The 17,726-nt window shown below is 51.2% G+C and overlaps 1 protein-coding gene across 1 annotated transcript in view; it reads right to left on the reverse strand.

The window, feature by feature from the left end:
* The window catches only part of CPAMD8 (C3 and PZP like alpha-2-macroglobulin domain containing 8), a 91,942-nt gene that overhangs the window by 33,590 nt on the left and 40,626 nt on the right, over positions 1–17,726 (reverse strand). Inside the window, 6 exon segments of the mRNA XM_063110065.1 lie at positions 4,496–4,626; positions 5,056–5,209; positions 10,082–10,313; positions 11,861–11,923; positions 15,876–16,018; positions 17,334–17,495. Of these exon segments, the coding sequence (XP_062966135.1) occupies positions 4,496–4,626; positions 5,056–5,209; positions 10,082–10,313; positions 11,861–11,923; positions 15,876–16,018; positions 17,334–17,495 (885 nt within the window).

Consider the following 17,726-nt stretch of genomic DNA (forward strand, 5'->3'; position numbering starts at 1 on the left):
GGACTGGACCACCCACCTCCCAGACCCGGCAGGGAAACTGAGGCCACTCCCCCACGCTGGGGCTCCAGCCAAATGAAACACACCAGGTGTTTCTAGTCTTACCATGCTTCCCACACCCCCACCCTGCCTTCCTGTCTCCTTCTGGGCAAGGACCCCTGTGAAGCTAAGGCTGTCAGGATCCGAGGTCCCATTCAACATCTGTGAGCAATGTGGGACACCTGGGTTTGCAAGGACGAGTCTCTGTCCCACTGCCTGTCTGATGCATCCCTGTCTCCTGTCTCTTCCATCCAGGCTCCTGCTTCTACCCCTCCTACAAATATCCCTCAAACACTGGAAGGCAGCTGTCTTGTTCTCTTAAAAGGGGGCACCCAGAATTTAACCTGATATGCCTTGCAGGATTTGGTCCGACCAGTATGGCCCCCATGGGACTCTTGATTTTCACAACCTCTTTTCATGACCTCACCAGACTAGGAGACTCAGGCCAGCCTGTCCTCAGATCAGACCTCAACGGGTTAATGTGTGGCAGCTGCAGCCAGGCAGCCTGGAGTCCCCACTCCCCCACTGGAATGGTCAATTTTAGGTGTCAACTTGACTTGGCTAAGGAATGCCCAGATGGCTGGTTAAATGCTACTCATGGATGTGTCTGTAAGGGTGTTTCTAGAAGAGATTAGCATTTGCATTGGTAGACTGAGTAAAGCAGATGACCCTCCCCAATGTGCGCGGGCACCACCCAGTCCATAGAGGGTCAGAATGGAACATAAAGCTGGAGGAAAGCTGCTCTCTGCCTGACGGCTGAGCTGGAACAACATTCTCCTGCCAATGGCCCTCCTGGTTCTCAGGCCTTCAAAATACACTACCAGCTTTCCTAGGTCTCCAGCTTGCAGACAGTGGATCATGGGACTTAGTCTCTATAATTGCATGAGCCCACACCATCCCTATATAGGATCCGAACCCGTGGCCTTCAGCGCTCCCAGCGCCGCACTCTCCCGAGTGAGCCACGGGGCCGGCCCATGAGCCCATACCTTCTAATAAATCTTATTCTGCACACAAGTGCACGCACACGTGTGTGTGTGTTCTATTGGTTCTGTTTCTCTGCAGAACCCCAATATACCCACTCTGCTGGGTGACTCAGAGACACTCACTCCACCTCTCTGGGCCTCTATTTTGTCATCTTTAAGACGGGGGTGAACAAGGCAGTGATTTCACCTTGTTGTGGGGTTATTGTGCTTCAGATGAGGCCTGGCTTCTTCTCAGTGCAGTGAATGGTCAGCTCTTGGCATTATATTTTCTCATCCTCACCTCCCCCCACTCCCAGGCCTTCTTTTGAAACTATCCTGTGTCCATACTGATCAATCCAGGAGGCATCTGTCCCAACTCATGTCCACTTCCTGCTATCAGCCCGGGATGCCTCTTGGGGATCTGCACCAGGTTCCTGTCCCATGCACATGGGCCACCACCCAACACCCACATGGAGCCCCTTGCTGAAAAACCTTTAGCAAACTGTCCAGTGTCTGTGATGAGAGGCCAAGGACACTGCTCCAGACTACATGGGCTGTCTGCCTGCCAGGATTTCATTTCACACCCAGCAAGCCCAATCGGTACATTCGCTTAGCCAGAGGCATGAGGGAGAGCCCTGAGGCATTTTCTGGCCTCAGCACCCTGCAATCTACCAGCCCAGCCCCTTGTTGGGGAAAGGGTTGGGGGCATCGGGCAGGGCCTGGCTGTTGTAAGCCCATGGTGGCTTTTGATGACTGCACAATCATAAAAATGATTTGTAAACAGCATGTCCACTATCAGGTGACTGGATAAACACAATGTGGTCCATCCACACAGTGGAATATTACACAGCCATGAAAAGGAATGAAGCCCTGACACACACTACAATGTGAATGCACTGAATGAGAGAAGCCAGACATAAAAGGCCACACAGTGTGTGATTCCATTAACATGAAATGTCCAAAACAGGCACATCCATAGAGACAAACCAGGGCCCTTCTGCTAGTGGTGAGCATGCCCCTCGACTCTGGTGGATCCTGGACACACATCCCCAGCCCCAGAAATGGCCAGCAGGGCTGCTCATGGCTGCTGGGCCCTGTTTCCTCTGTGGACTCGGCTCACAGAGGGTCCCGGCACCCACCCCCTCCACTCTGCCCATCTGCCTTGGCTTTGCCCTCATGGGTTAGCTCATCCTGGGTTGCACTGTTTCTTCCTGACTCCAATCTCCTCTGCCTCTGTTCCTGTGATGGCTCGGGGCCGGGTCTAAGACCATGGTCCCTACGTGATGCTATTACTAGCTCCAGCTGGGCTTTTCTGCAGCCTTGTAGCACGTGCCCATGGATGTGCCTGTTCTGGACATTTCATATAAATGGAATCATACACCACGTGGCCTTTCGTGTCTGGCTTCCTTCACTCGGCATGATGCTTTTGAGGTGCATCCATGTTGCACTGTGTGTCAGAGCTGCATTCCTTTTCATGGCTGCATAATATTCCAGTGTATTGGGGAATTCTATTCCACTGCACCAGAATTGTTCATCCCATTCATCAGCTAATGGACATGTCCTAAATGGAAAGTGTATCCCCAGCTATGTCCAGAAGTCCCCAGTTGACCCTTATAAATGCCTGCACGACAACAGCTCACAGGTCATCAGCACACAGGAAAGGCACGGTGGGAATGCGCAGCATCATTTAACCATTGAGCAACTTCGTTTGAATCTGGGTCTCTCACTCCAGAGCCCACCTATGACTGGCCAGGCCACCTGTTGCTCTGGTGACACGACTGGGCTATCCTTGTGGCTCTGAATTACATCAGCTTCCTTGTTGCTCCTGAGACACATGGAGCCGATCAAAGCTCTCAGCCTTCCAGCACACATACAGAGGGTCACAGCCCCCCGGGCCTGCAGGGCAGCAGGAGCGATGGTGCCAGCCCTGGGTCCCCCTGGACAGCCATCTCCACTCTGGTACAGTGCCCGTGTCCCCACTGGCTTATGAACCTTTTGGGGACGGCACTTCTGTCAAATTCAGCTTCCTGTTCCAGGGTCCAGCAGGTGGCGCTCAGTGACACTCTGTGAGTGTCCACCAAATAATAGCACACAAACCATGAACCCCGAGCTCTCCGGTGGGAAGAGGCAGGAGAAGCGTTTTGCTGCTTTATCGAGCCATAGGTGCCAGCTCCTCCTTCTTCTCAGTTGCTTTTCTAGTTGAAGCTTTACTTTTTTGCATAGACATTTCGGGACTTCTGATGCTTAAATCTTACTGTCCCCCAGAGCTGCCTGCACAAAGCTGGATGAGCAGATACTGCGGATGGAGATTGCTCAGCAGCATGGATTGGAGGAAAGGGGGAGGAGGCCTTCAAGAATCCTCCATGTGCATTTGGAAATCCCTCTGTGAGGGAAGGGGGCTAGGACGAGCCACGTGGTGGAGGGGGTTAGAAGGAAAGTGGGGGGGGGCACCTCCTTGGGCCGTGGAGGGCAGGCTGTGTCCCAGGGAGCGTGCTTGGGCTGAACAGGGGGTGGCCAGGGGTCTCTGCATTCCCTGAGACCATCCCATCCTGCTGGCTCACAGAGATCTCATTCTTCATTTGATGGCACTTGTCCCAAAGGAACCCATTGTTGAACATCAACAATGCCCCAGCAATGTCCCGTCCACCACCAGCCACCAGGAGTTCCGTCCCGTGCATGTGTGACTCCCAGTGCTGATGGAAGCCATTTGTGCTCAGGACCACCAAGGTTCAGGCTGGAGGGAGGGCAGCTGTCTGCAGCTGGGCCTCCGGGGTGCATGAGACCCTTGGGACACTGTCAGGGGTTTCCTCAGGGACCACCACGGGCTCTCCGTGTGACACCAATGGAACCTCACCAGGGCTCTGATGCATCCAAGAGGCCCCAAAAAGATGGGGCGTCACAGCAAGTGTACACCCAGCTCTGTGAGGCATCTGTGTGTGTCATCTCCACCTCCCCACACTGCAGAGGATGAGGGAGTGCCCCTGTCTTATGCAGCAGGGACCTAAAGCTGGGACACTTGCCGAGCCCCCGAGTAAGGGGCAGATCCTGAATTCAGAGCCAGGGAGTCTGCAAGACCCCCATGCCTGGTGCCCCCCAGCTGCAGGCTCTGAGTCCTTCCTATATGGGCATTGCAAGGACAATGCCTCAAATGTTGAGTCACAGTCCCCACAATGCATAAAATAAGAATGTAACCAAGAGACAAGGCATGTGACTCTTTAAGATGGTCAACCCAGGTGTCAGGATTTCACTTCCTGCACCCCTCAAGGGTCTCAGGCTGCTTCATAAAAGCCTGCTCTGCACTGTGGGGAGGGATCAGACCCTGCCATCCTCCAGCAAGGAAGTCCCCACACCTCAGGCTATCCCCAGCACTTGAGCAGAACCCAGGAAGGCTGCCCAGTCCCTGGCTTGGGCTCAAACCACACCCTCCAGCTGGTCCAGCCTCATGGGTGAGAGAATCAGGACCCGGCCAAGCGAGGCTGGTGAGGATGTGGTCTTACCTCGACCTTCACACTGCGCCTGACGTGGTCCGTCCCAACGGGGACCCTTCTGTCCATGTAATTCTCCTCCGGGTGTTTGGTGGACTTCCCATCCCGGCAGCAGCTCGTGTCTCCGTAAGCGAGGGCTTTGGCTGCAGAGATTTGACTATCTGCTCTAAGAACAGGTCCCTACGCAGGGGTTGGCTGTCCTGTCCCACCCTTGCCCCAGGCGTGCGTGTGTGAGTATATGTGCGTGCATAGGCATGTGTGTGCATTTGTGCATGTTTGCATCTATGCATTGTATGCGCATGTGTGTAGGTGTGTGCTACATTGGGTTGGCATTTTAAGAGTCAGCTCCCCTCTCCAAGTGAGGCCCCAGGCCCCCACCCCCTGTTCCCCTATTTCCCCTCCTCCTGAGACTTTTCCCTCTGTCCTGCCTGTCCCAGATGCTGTACTGTCCTTTGAGATGGTCCTGATCTCCCCTGCTGCCCCATCCACCACTCGCCCCAACTGGGGTCAGCACCTGGACCCCTTGGTGGCCTGGAGAGGGGGGAATGCCCACAGAAGCAGGGGGCCCTTACCTGTGATGTTGCTGAGCCCCAAGTCGCTGAAGGACAGAACGACCCACGTGGGCTCAGTCTCTCCAGGGGCCACGCATGTCTTCTTGGTCAGATGGTGTCTGCCAGGATGCCCGACAAACTGGATGCCCTTGGGAACCGAGATCTTCATGTACACCTGCAGGGGGTGGTGTGTGCTCACGGCACCTGCATCCAGACCATGCTCCTGGTGCTCGTCATTCCCCGAGCACCCCATTGCCCATGCACATGGCCAACCCGTCAGCCCTCTCCAAAGGCCGTGCTCCCCTTGGAAGGCCCCCTTTCCATTCCAATCAAAACAAGTTATCCACCGCCATCTGAGGCCTCGCTTTTGTCCATCTGCCTTACTTGGACTCCCCTCCTGTTCCCAGCCCCCCACACACCCACAGGTCCAGATCCCCTCAGTACCAAGGCCGGTTGCAGGGCTGCCTCTCCTTCCATATCCACCCTAGGGCTCCAGGTGGAAGCAACCACTCCCACACGGGACCCCAGAGCACTTCCCCTGACCCTCTCTCCAACCACGGAGCCCTACGGTGTCAGTATACACTCTGTGCACGCATGTGCGTGCTGTGAATGCATGTGTGTCCTGCGTGCATACCCACGTGCATGTATGTGAGCACAGGGTGCGTACACGTGTGCAAGCACTGCATGTATGTGTGCACACTGGGTGAAAGCACGTGTGTGCATGTGCATGCTAGTGTGTGCGCACGTGTGTGCATGTACGTGCATGTGTTGTGGCACATACACGTGTCTCCATGTACTCGTGTATTAGTGTGGAAACATGATGTATGCATGCATTATGTTCGCATGTGTGCACTGTGAATGGGCGTGTGCATGTATGTGTGTGCTCATGTGCATGCTAGTCTTTGTGCGCACGCATTGCACTTTGCATGTGGGCATGTTTGTGCCATGTGTGCATGCATGTGCACTTTGCAATGTGAGCGTTTGTGCTGTGTGTGTACGTGTGTGCACACACGTGCCTTTGTGCCTGCATGTGCATTTGTGAGTGTGTTTATATCCTCCGCCGATCTCCGAGGGGCTCTCTGCTCCACTTCCATTAATCCAACCAACACATCCAAAGCGCCCAGTGGGTGCAGGTGCCCTGCTCGGAATTAAAGAAACAGCTGAGCAAGACATGAGCGATCCCTGGGCCTAGAGGATTGGCCCTGAAGGTTGGGCCCACAGTGTGACATGGAGGGAGGAGTATAAAGAAAATCTAAAGTGGTGACTGTGACAGTGTGTCTGGATTCTGCCGAAGGCAAGGCCAGCCAGACCCAAGCACCAGTGGCTGGTGCAGGGCGTGTCCGTGGCTCCCACGTCCCTTTAGATGGCGTTCTTTCTTCCACAAGGTTCTTCCAGGGAAGAAGAGGAAACTCAACAGCCAAGTGCTGGTGAGCCACATTTCTGGGTTCTGATGGAAAGGCCAGGATCCTTGCTGTGGGAGTCTGGATGGGGCTGTTTTCCTGGTGCCTGGGCGTGGGAGGGGTTCCTAAAGTACACATGCTGCCCCGCCGGGCGTCCTCCTTTCTGCCCGACAAGCCAGCTGCCAGTGTGTGCACAGAGCCCACACACCTGGGGATCCTGCCTGCAGGTTTGAGGAAGAGCCTCCCTTGGGGGCCACCCTACACATCGGGGACCGAGCCTGCACTTAGGCTGTCCTTATGAAACTGAGATCTATTCCTCCTGGCCATAATCTATATGAAAAGAATGGCAAAGAGGGTACATCATAAAGCTGAAGGCTGAGAAGGGCATCCGGGCATCGTGACCTGGCTGATTGTTCTGAGTCTAACATATTCCCTTTGTTCTCCCTGAAAGCCACCCCGAGCCACAAATTGCAGGAGACTCCCATCTCTTCCTCCTCTCCTGCTTTCCCACTTTCCCCCACCAGCCCCAAAGGCCAGCCAGACTGTCACAGGCAGTGTCTGAGACAGGCCACGCTGCCTCTTGCTTCTGTTGCTTATGTATGCTGTTCCCTCTGCCTGGAATGCCCTTCCAGCCCCGGCACCCGGCTCAAGCCTCACCCGCAGAATCTCAAGGTCAGGGGAGCTGCCCCTTCTCAGGGCTTCCCTGGCTCCTGGAGACACCAATTCTGACACAGCTTGGCCACACTTCCCGGGGGCCCTCAGACAACTGAAGATGCTTCTCCGAGCTTCCCATCTGTGAATGATCCTATCGCAGAGCCCCTTCCTCGGCTCACTTGGGAGTTTGACAAGACGAAGGAAGTAAAACCGTCAGCCCAGCTCTGGCCACAGAGGTACATGGCCAAGAAAGCTGGTGGGTTCCAAGCACCAACATCCTCACTCCGAGACTGAGCCCAGTGGATCCCACATCCTGGGCACCGAGCCCAGAGCAGACGATCAGAGGCATCCCCAGTGTCCCAGTGAGTCCTCTGAGACCGGCACAAGCCCTGGCACAAAGAGGACTTGGGAGATCACTTCTGAATGACAGGAGAAATTAGAATCACCATATTTTACATCCAGGACTCCCTTTCTGGTGGCCTCTTGATATATCATTTATACTCAGGAACCTGCCATGACAGCTGGTTTTTGGATTTTTCAGTTGAAAATTTCTTCTAATTAGAGACCCAAGGGACAAGACAGGAAGCTTCGATGTGATGATACATTGCCTGTGTCTCTTCTGTAGAGTAAAATAGACATCGGGGAGTCAAATGTTCACACCAGCATCGAACTCGTCCTGTCGCTGGTCATAGCGCAGCTGGATTTCTTTTCCTCGTGTTGAGACTGCCATACAGGGTTACACGTAATGTGTCCTTCGGTGGACGTAATCCCTCCGTGGAATTATAGAATTTGCCAAGGAAAACAGTTCTAAAGTGTCTCTCGTAAGTTCAAGATCACCCTCTGAGCACATCGGGACTCAGGGAGCAGCTGGTCCCAACTCCAGGACAGACTCAGAAAAGAAAAGATGACAACCTACAGCCGTCCCCTTCACGGCTCCCAAGGGGCTGTTCACATCCGCTTTCTCCCTCCTGCCCCCGAGCTGCCTGCAGGGGGGCAGGGAGACGAGGCCATACTTGAGTATCACGCCCAGTTTACAGATGGGGAAACTGAGGCAAAACGAACTGTTAAATGGAAACATCCAGCAAAACTCAAGAGATCTCCTGGAGGCAGCAAGGAGGTGATGCCCTGGGATCGCAGTGCTGGCTCTGCCACCCCCATTCAGGACCCCCCCACCCTCGCCCCAGAAGCCTCAGGTGCCCTTTGGGTTGCAAATTCAGCCACTCCCTGGCCAGATGGCCCCATTTCTCAGAAGCCAGAAATCTGTTTTCTGGGGGGTAAAATCTCTTGGTTTCCACGGTGTCATTTGCCTGAGGTTGCAGCTCACATTTGCAATTGGCGTGAAATGTGCCTCAATGCTTGAGGGTCCCCCTGCGCACAGCGAGGGCCCGGAGAAGATGGTCAGAGGCATCCCCAGCGTCCAGCTGGCCAGGCTGAGGCCAGCCCGTCTTAGGACCGTCCCCTCATCCACATCCACCGGGCTGACAGCCAGGCTCAGATGGCTCTCAAGGATTAGAAAAGTGGAGAAGGACAGATGCACCTGCCCTCCCCCAGCCACAATGTTCCACTGGCCCCCAAACATCAGCGCCTCACCATGTCCCCTCCCGGTCCTTGCAGCTTCCTCCACCCCTCCCATTGTCCTTGGTCCTCATCAAGTACTGGAATTTTCCCCAGCCTTCAACGTCAGCCCCAAGCCCGCAGCCTCGGGATAATTGTGTGCCCCCCTCCAAAATATATGTTGGCATCCTAAGCCTGGGTACTTGCGAATGTGGCCTTATTTGGAAATAGGGTCTTTGCCGACATATTCAAGTTACGACGAGGTCATGTGACCTAATCCAATATGACCAGTGTCCTTACAAGAAGAGGAGACGAGACACACAGAGAGACCCACAGAGAGCGGGGGAAAGGCCACGTGAAGACAGAGGCAGGGATGGGGTGAGGCAGTCACGAGCCAAGGAATGCCAAGAGCCACCAGAAGCCAGGACAGAGGCATGGGACAGATTCGTCCTCACCACCTCAGAAGGAACCAACCCTGCCAACACCTTGATTTCAGATTCTGGTCTCCTGAACTGCAGACCATAAATGTCTGTTGTTTTAAGCCCCTCTGTTTGTTTCCCCTGTTACAGCAGCCCTAGGATTCTAAGTAGCCTTTCCTACTTCCTGCTGCAGGGAGCTGTGGTCCGCACCACACACCCTGGCAGGCACCAGAACCCAGATAATGGCATCAGTAAGAGTGGCAGAAACTGTTGTTAGCACCTACCTGGGCTCATTCATTTAACCCTTTAACCACTGGTGAGGCTGGAACCCCCCACCCCTGCCCCGCCCACACACTTTGCTGCAGTTTACACCCCCCCAGACTGAACAACCTGCCAAGGTTGGCAACTCTGTAAATAGAAACTGGGATTCTGAGCGCTCAGTCTGTTGACCGCCAGGATTTCCTGACACTGCCAAACACAACCTGCCACCTGTTTCTGCAGGGCCCACAAGCTAAGAATGGTCTTTACATTTTTCAGTGATGGCAGGGAGGAAAATCGAAAGAAGAGTGATATTTTGTGACACATGAAAATTCTATGGAATTCAGATGTCAGTGTCCAGAGATAAAGTTTTGTTAGGATTCGTGTACTGATTGTCTATGGCTGTTTTTGAGATACAACGGCTGAGTTGAGTCACTGCAGCAGAGACCGTCTGGCTGGCGAAGAGTGAATTATTTACTATCTGGCCCTTTACAGAAATACTCCATGTCATGATATATAGTGTCAGTCCCTGCACAGCCCGGCTAGGCCCGGGCGTCAGGGATGGCGGCTTCAACACCTGAAGTCAAGGCTTCAACCTCTGCCCCTCCCTCCACCCCAATCACCCCTGTCTCCACCCAGCCCCGCTTAGATGGCTGGTGAATTAAAAACTGACCCCATCCACCCTGCCTCCCCGACAGCAAAGATGCAGGGTCTTCGCCACCCCCCCCAACGGGAAAGACCGGTATTTGGCAGGGTCAGTACCTCGATGCAGACACCCACGTAGTTGTAGACACTGAGAGGGACCTTGACCTGTTCCCCACGCACAACAAGAGGCGGCAGCGTGAAGTCTATGAAGAAGGGCTTGAAAGTCTTCAGCAGCACAGGCTCGGCAATGCCCAGGCCCCTCAAGGGGGACAGGCCCACAGCCTCGGCCACCCAGCTGGTGATGGAGTCAGGGACCTGCACGCTGAGAGTCTCCTCACCAGACGGGTCACTGCGGAGAGACAGACAACCATGGGCCTTTCCTGGGGGCCCTGCCTCGGAGGCCAGGTGGGAATGAACCACTCAGGCCTCACCACTCAGAGGCCGCAGGGAGGTGCCCTGGGAGCTTAGAAACAAGAATTTAAGGCACTACAGGAGCATGTGACAAAACAAAGCCGTCCCTCTGCATGGACTCACTCTGACAGGAGACATGAATGGCTCTCAACGTGACCGTGCACTTAGGACTAACGAAAACATGGGTCAGAGACGACAACTTCAGCTCTGCCCAGTTTAGGGGAGAAAGCCACTGAATGAATGGGACTGGTCACTTAGGGGTGCTGGACGGACACTGGGCAGGTTTAAAGAGATGCTTTAAATACAGTGGCTTCTTGTTATTCACAGTAGTATGTTCTATGAAGTTGCTGCAGACTCTGAATTAGCAAGTACTGGACCAAGGCTCCTAGAGGAAATACATGGTTAGGTTCCTGCAAGCCTTGGATCACATTTTTGTCCACAGATCAATACATAACCAAGTTTTATGCGTGTTTCTGTTTAAAGACACCTTATTTAATATAGAGATGCTCCTTGACTTACAACGGGGTTCCGTCTCAATAAGCCCATCCTAAGTCAAAACTATCCTAAGTCGAAAATGCATTTAATACACCTAACCTACCGAATATCATAGTGTGATGACTCTTTGGGCTAAAAGGTAAATTTCATGAGCATGGGGAGCCTTTCTGCCTTACTTGAAGGCCATCCTTGGCACCAAAAGCATTATCTGGCACCCAGAAGGTAGGTACATTTGAACGATGATGGACAGACAGTCCGTCTTACAACTGCCCTCCCAGAACAAAATGCAATAACCTGGATCTGTTCTGACCAGGAGTTAAGCCTGCCCATCATGAGGACATACACACCCATGAAGGCAGCCTGAGGAAGCCCAGGCATGTGCCCGACTCTGCTGAGCACGTGTCACAGTGCCTCGTGCCTAAAAGGGGGACCTGGCTGTGCAGTCAGCCCAGCTGCTCCCCCCACACTGGACCAGGGGTCAGAACTTTCCTGCCAGAGAACTTTCACTTTCCACTAGTGCCACTGGTGCTCTGACACTGAGCACTGAAACAAAAAACCCAATTGCATCCAGCAGAAGTTTGGTGCCTGAACTCCTGCTTCCAGGAGAACTAAAAGGGAAAAAAAAGTTCAGAAGGAAAATGTGCTGAGAAAAGCAGCTTGTTTTGTGGCAGGAGCCTGAGTCCCCGGAGGAGCGAGGAAGGGGGCGGGTGGGGTCAAGTTCATGTTTCAGGGAAGTGTAATTGTTTTAATGAGCTTGTTATGCAAACAGAGCAGATAGAGTTACCCCAGCAGGGAGTTGAGAAAGGCACAAATCCCTTGCATTTCATCTTTCATGGGCAGATGTCCAAGGTCCAAGGCGAGGCTGACTTCACGGCTTTGGGTTTTATGCACAACGTCTCACTCAGGCAAACCCACCAGGAACTCTCGAGACTTGCATGAGTGCTTCGAGTCAACCCACAAAGACAGCACAGAAAAGGAATCTTCCTGTACCTGATGTTGAGACAATGCCAAATCCATGTTTCAGGAAAGAAGGTCCTTTTTCTCTTCTCTGCTCTATGGAAATAAAAAAAGAAACAATTAAAGTTTTAGGGACATAACAAATCTTTTACTTGGCAGGTTAACATTCTACTTGTTTAGATATACGTGTTCATTCTTTTACCTGACAAGATTAATGCTCTACTTGATAAGGACATAACATGTTAATTCCTTTACTTAAAAGGGTTAACATTCTACTCCATGAGATAAAATGTGTTAATTCTCTTACCTGGAAGAATTAAGGGTTCACATTCTACTGAATTAGGACGGGACATGTTTATTCTTTTACCTGATGGGGGTGGTTAATGTTTTACTCAATTACAAATAGATGAGACCTCAAATGTTTGGCAGCGTCCTCATCCAGATATGGAAGGTAAGAAGGACCCCAGGGACTGCCCCCCATCCCTCCCTTGGCTAATGTCCCTCTATGGTTCAGGTTCTTGTCATCATGACACTGAGCTATCCACCTCCCCTCACCCCCTTTTGTGTTTCCTATAGACTGCCCTTCATTTTTTGGTGGCTGGCTGGTAAGGGGATCCGTACCCTTGACCTTGGTGTTATAACACTGCACTGTAACCAACTGAGCTAACCGGCCAGCCCCTTTCATTCATTCTTGTTTGAGCCTCAAAAGCTTGCAGCTCACTTTCTTCAAGGACTGCACCTTTTCTTGAAAATAAATATAAGCCCTTCTCAAAATTTTGCAAAACCTCTCAAAATTAGAAATCCTTTCCACCTGCAATACCTCTCCTAGGAATGCATCCTGGAAATAATACCCAGAGACAAATGCAAAGACAGAGTAGTTCATGGCAGCATGGTGAGAATTAGCAAAGAGTTAAAATCTCCATCAGTCAGGGGTTGGCTGGTGAGCTCAGTTGGTTAAAGCGCAGCCTTGTAACACTAAGGTCACGGGTTTGGATCCTCTTACTGGTCAGCCACCAAAAAATAAACAAAAAAGAAATCTCTATCAATCAGGAGACTGGCTCATCAAATGATAGTATATTTCATTTGATGAAATATTATATATAATGATGGAATATTATATGTCAGTGAAAAAGAGTGAGGTAGGCATGTATGCACTGATATGGTATGGTCTCCAAGACTTATTGTTAACTTATAAATGGAAAGTACAGATCAGTACTGTAGAATTGTATTACTGTTGCAAAAAAAAGTCCTTGTATATGCACAGAAGAAGGATATCTAAAGAGATGATTCACTACGGTTGCTTCTGAAAAAGGGGATGGAGGGTCTGGGGGTGGAAAGGAGACAATTTCATTTATATCCTTTCATAGTGTTTGAAAAAATTAAAACACATGCTTGTCCTCAGAATAAGGATGTATTATCCAATTACGAAAAATCATGGACACTTGCTTTTGAAGGCATTTTTCATGCCTTTCTGCATTGGGATTCACAATTGCCTTCACAGTTTCAAGTTTCAGAAAGTTGCTTTCATACCCACTCCAGGCCAAGCTTCCAGGGGTCTTGTACATGGATGAATCAGGACCCTCAAGGTTGCTGCTGGAGGAGGCCAGGGGGCCAGTATTCCACCTCCTCATCCAACCACATCCCAGAAATGCTTCCATGTGTATCCAAACTACAGTAGAGAACCTGGTCTGCCAATGTCCTGGTTTGGAGTTTAGAGACTAGGACACTGTGGGCCTGCCACACTCCTGCTAAATGTGTGGCCCAGGTAGGATGAGTTGGGGAGACTGAGGCACCCAGAAACCACTGTAGAGGGATAGGAGGTGGCCAAGAAGGCTCTCAATCCATGCAGAGAGGGCTTTCATGGACAGTCCCATCAGGGACAGCCAAAAGGGCAGAAGGTCCCCTTGACCACCTCTGGCTCAGAAAATGGGTTGAGGAGCCTAGGTCACACCCTCAAGGTCCCTGGAGAGACCAGGTTGTTGATGCTGTTGACCACACTGATCACATCCCTGGTACCCTTGGCTTTCCCCCTTAGAGAGAGTGCAGTCAAGTCCTCCTCCCCTGCCCCAGCCAACACACCCTTAAATCCTCCAGGGAGGACAGGGAGGCAGGATCCTAAGAACACCCTTCCAAAGCTGGCTGGCCAAGACCTGGGCTTCAGGAATGAGTGGGAAAAGCAGAAGAATGAAGGGAGCAAGAGAGAAGAGAGGACAGCAGGGTACTGGCAAGACAGGGGAGCAGAAGGGAGGGGAGAAAGGGGGAGACAGGAGGACAAATCACTTCCTGTGAAGCAAAGGTTTCTGTGATTCTAGGGACAAAACCACAAATCTAAGGGGGAGATCTGAACTCGACTCTCTCAGTAATTGATTTTGTAAGCAAACCAAACAATGAGCAAGGATGTGCAGATTTGAAGGCCACCATCAACAGGCTTGATGTAAAGCATGCATAGACAGTCCTGTACCCAGTGATGGGGCTCAGACGTTCTTTTCAAGCAGACATGGGCATTTACTAAAACTGGCCATAGAGCAAGATTCCAAAATAAAAGCCAGAGGATGGGTAGCATACAGACCATGTTCATTTGCCACATTGCCCATTTGACACAAATTTACAAAACACATACAAATAATCATGAAAAAACATCACTTGAACATTACAACACTTCTGGACAAGTCATAGCTGAAAAAGGGGTATCATTTCACAAGTTAGAACCTATTTGAAACCAAGCAATAATGGAAATACTTCACAGCACAATGGGGCTGCAGCCAAAGCAGTAGTAAGAGGAAAATTCATAATCCTCTAAAGGCTTAAGTGCTTATGTTTAAAATAAGAAAAACTGAAAGGTAATTGCCAGATGTCTAACTCGAGAAGGCAGAGAGTTGGAGGGGAAGGGGAAGAGAAAGGAAGATGGAAGGAAGGAGAAAGGAAAAAATAAAGAACTTTCGAAGCAGAGTCTCTGGGAATGGGACAGTCACGCCCCAGCTTCTTACCCTGCCTGACCCTTCTGTCCTCAAATAGGTCAGCTACCTTGATATATCTTTTTCTCTCTCCTATACCCCAATCCTGTGCACTGGGGCAGAGCCAAGAAGTAAGGGGGGAGGGGTTCAGTGCTCAGTGCCCCAACCCACAAGGGCAATGCCTCCCAGGGGACACTGGGCAATGTATGGAGACATTTTGGTTGCCCCAACTGGGGAAGTGCTATTGGCATCAAGTGGGTGGAGACCTGGGATGCTGCTCAACCCCTACAGTGCGCAGGATGGCTCCTATCACAGAGAATGATCCAGCTCTGCAATGGACTGAACTTTTGTGTCCCCTCCCCCCAAATTCATATAATCCTAACCTCAAAGGTGATGGAATTAGGAGGTGGGACTTTGGGCAGGTGATTAGGTCATGAAAGTGGAGCCCTTGTGAATGGGATTAGTGCCCTTATAAAAAGGACTCCAGACAGCTCCCTTGCTCCTTTGCCAGGTGAGGACACAACAATCAAGTGGCCGTCTATGAACCAGGAAGAGGAACTTCACCAGACACCGAATCTGCCAGTGCCTTGATCTTGAACTTTCCAGCCCTCAGAACTGTGAGAAATAAATACAATCATGCTTTGCTTAATGACAGGGATATGTTCTGAGAATTTGTCATTAGGTGACTTTGTCATCGTACAAACATCACAGAGTGTACATACACAAACCTAGATGATGTACCTACTACACACCCAGGCTGCGTGATGTAGCCTGTTGCTCCCAGGCTACAAACCTATACAGGGTGTTACTGGAGTGAGAACTGTAGGCAATTGCAATATGATGGTAAGCATTTGTGTATCTAAACATATCTAAAAACAGAAAAGGTACAGTAAAAATATGGTATTATGATCTTATAGGACCCACTATTGTATACGCAATCAATGGTTGACATCATTACACAATGCATGACCGTGTCTGTTGTTTAAGCCCCCCAGCCTGTGGTATTGTGTTATAGCAGCCAGAACGGACTAAGACAGTCCCAAGTGTCAACAGTGCCAAGCTTAGAAAACCCTGCTCAAGGTACAGTCCATTACCTGGGGGGTTGCCTGGAAGTCATCGCTGCCACCAGGCTCCCTGTGTGGGGCTGGAAGGCGGGGACAGCTTCATCGGTGTACAGACCTCCGTCCTGCCGATGGTTCAGGCTTACTCGGTCAGTCATCACAACCAGTCCTGTTTCCTAGGCAACAGACAACACCCAAACCAACGATGGGGAAGTGGAAGCGGATGGTCCCAGAGACAAATAGGAATGAATACCTGTCCTCATCACCCTGGGGCCACTGATCCAACATTGCTGCTGGGTAGCCTTGGGAGTCAGTCTGCTCTGGGTTGGTGGCAAGAGCTGAAGAGATCATGGGACACAGTGACCATCCAGGGTGGAGCAGAGGGGAGGGCAGCACAGTTGAGCTGTGGCCAAGTGGTTTTGGCCACATGTTGTGTGATTCCATTGATATAAAATGTCCAGAACAGGCAAATTCACAGAGACAATAGGTTGGTGGTTGCCAGGGGCTGGGGGAGGGGGAGGGGGGGTGACTGCTCATGGGGACGGGGTCTCCTTTTGCGGTGATGAAAATGTTCTAGAGCTAGATAGAGGTGGTGGTTGCACAACACTGTGAATGTGCTGAACGCCAGTGAATTGTACACTTTAAAATAGTTGATTTCATGTTATGTGAATTTCCCCTCAACTAGAAAAAAAAAAAAATCAGGTTGTCCAGTGCCTGACCCAAACCAAGGACTGTCGACTGTGGACAACAACGATCACTTTTATTATTATTTTCATCACTGTGAGAATTATTGGGAGCAGCTGAATTAAGGAGAAGACCCACTCAAGACTGGGTGGACTGTGACTTGCAAATAAGGAACTTAAACCCCGTTGCTTTGACCCAAAGTCGCCATCTCTGACTTCTAAAAGCTGGTGGGAGCCCCGGAGTTCAAACTGCCAGGCAGTCCATGCATGTAGCTGAATTGTCATGTTTTCAATTTTTTTTTTTTTAAGCAAATACGGCCAAATGTGAATTGCGGAAACCAGGTGGTGGTTTTCTGTATATTTGGAAAATTTCATAATAAAAGCAGGGTGGGGGAAGGATGTCTCTGAAATGACTTTTAAAACTGGGATGAAAAGCACCTGCAAATGGGCCATGCATGGGTGTGTGCCTGGCCAGATCCACCAAAGTTGGGGTAGAGCCAAGAGCCGCCAGCATCTGCAGCTTCCAACATGAAGGTTTCCCTTGCAGCAAAACACCCTAAATGCCACTGCCCCGTTCAAGTCATCAATGTGAACCTGACCATTTACAAGCATAACTTTCTGCTCTCATCTGCTTTGCAAATCGGGAGGGTCTGCTTATGAGCTTTCATTGGGGAGAAATGAGAAATAATTCTACAATAAGAAGTTTGGAAACTTCTGCTCCAACCCATATCTGGATCCTCCACACCTGCTGTTTCCAGCAAGAGGGGCTCAGAAGTGGACAGAGAGATCTGAGACCACCTCTCCTTACTGCAAAGGCAAACCCAGAGTCCTTGGTGACGGCCCAGGGCCACGGGAAGACAGAGGAACGCCGGCGTCGTCGGGCCATGAGCCCAGCCCACCAGAAGGGCCCATCCTCCCTGGACACGCCAAAGCCATCGGAAACATCATAATTTTCCAATTCCTGGAAAACCTGCAGGCAAAGGGGGAAGGGGACTGGTCAGCTGAGGGTTCCCTTTCAACCCAAACGGCTCTCGGGGGTCTAGCCTGCCCCCATTCCAACCTCCTTTCAAATATATCACATTGTGACAATCTCAGGAAATAGGTATTGGTGGCATTAGCCTATTTTAAGAGGGGCAAACTGGAGCCGGAGATGGGACCTGCAATGTCATGTTGCAAGGGTCTGATGAATTTGACTCCATGA

The sequence above is a fragment of the Cynocephalus volans genome, chromosome 10 (assembly GCF_027409185.1).
Source record: "Cynocephalus volans isolate mCynVol1 chromosome 10, mCynVol1.pri, whole genome shotgun sequence".
In the NCBI taxonomy this organism is placed as follows: domain Eukaryota; kingdom Metazoa; phylum Chordata; class Mammalia; order Dermoptera; family Cynocephalidae; genus Cynocephalus; species Cynocephalus volans.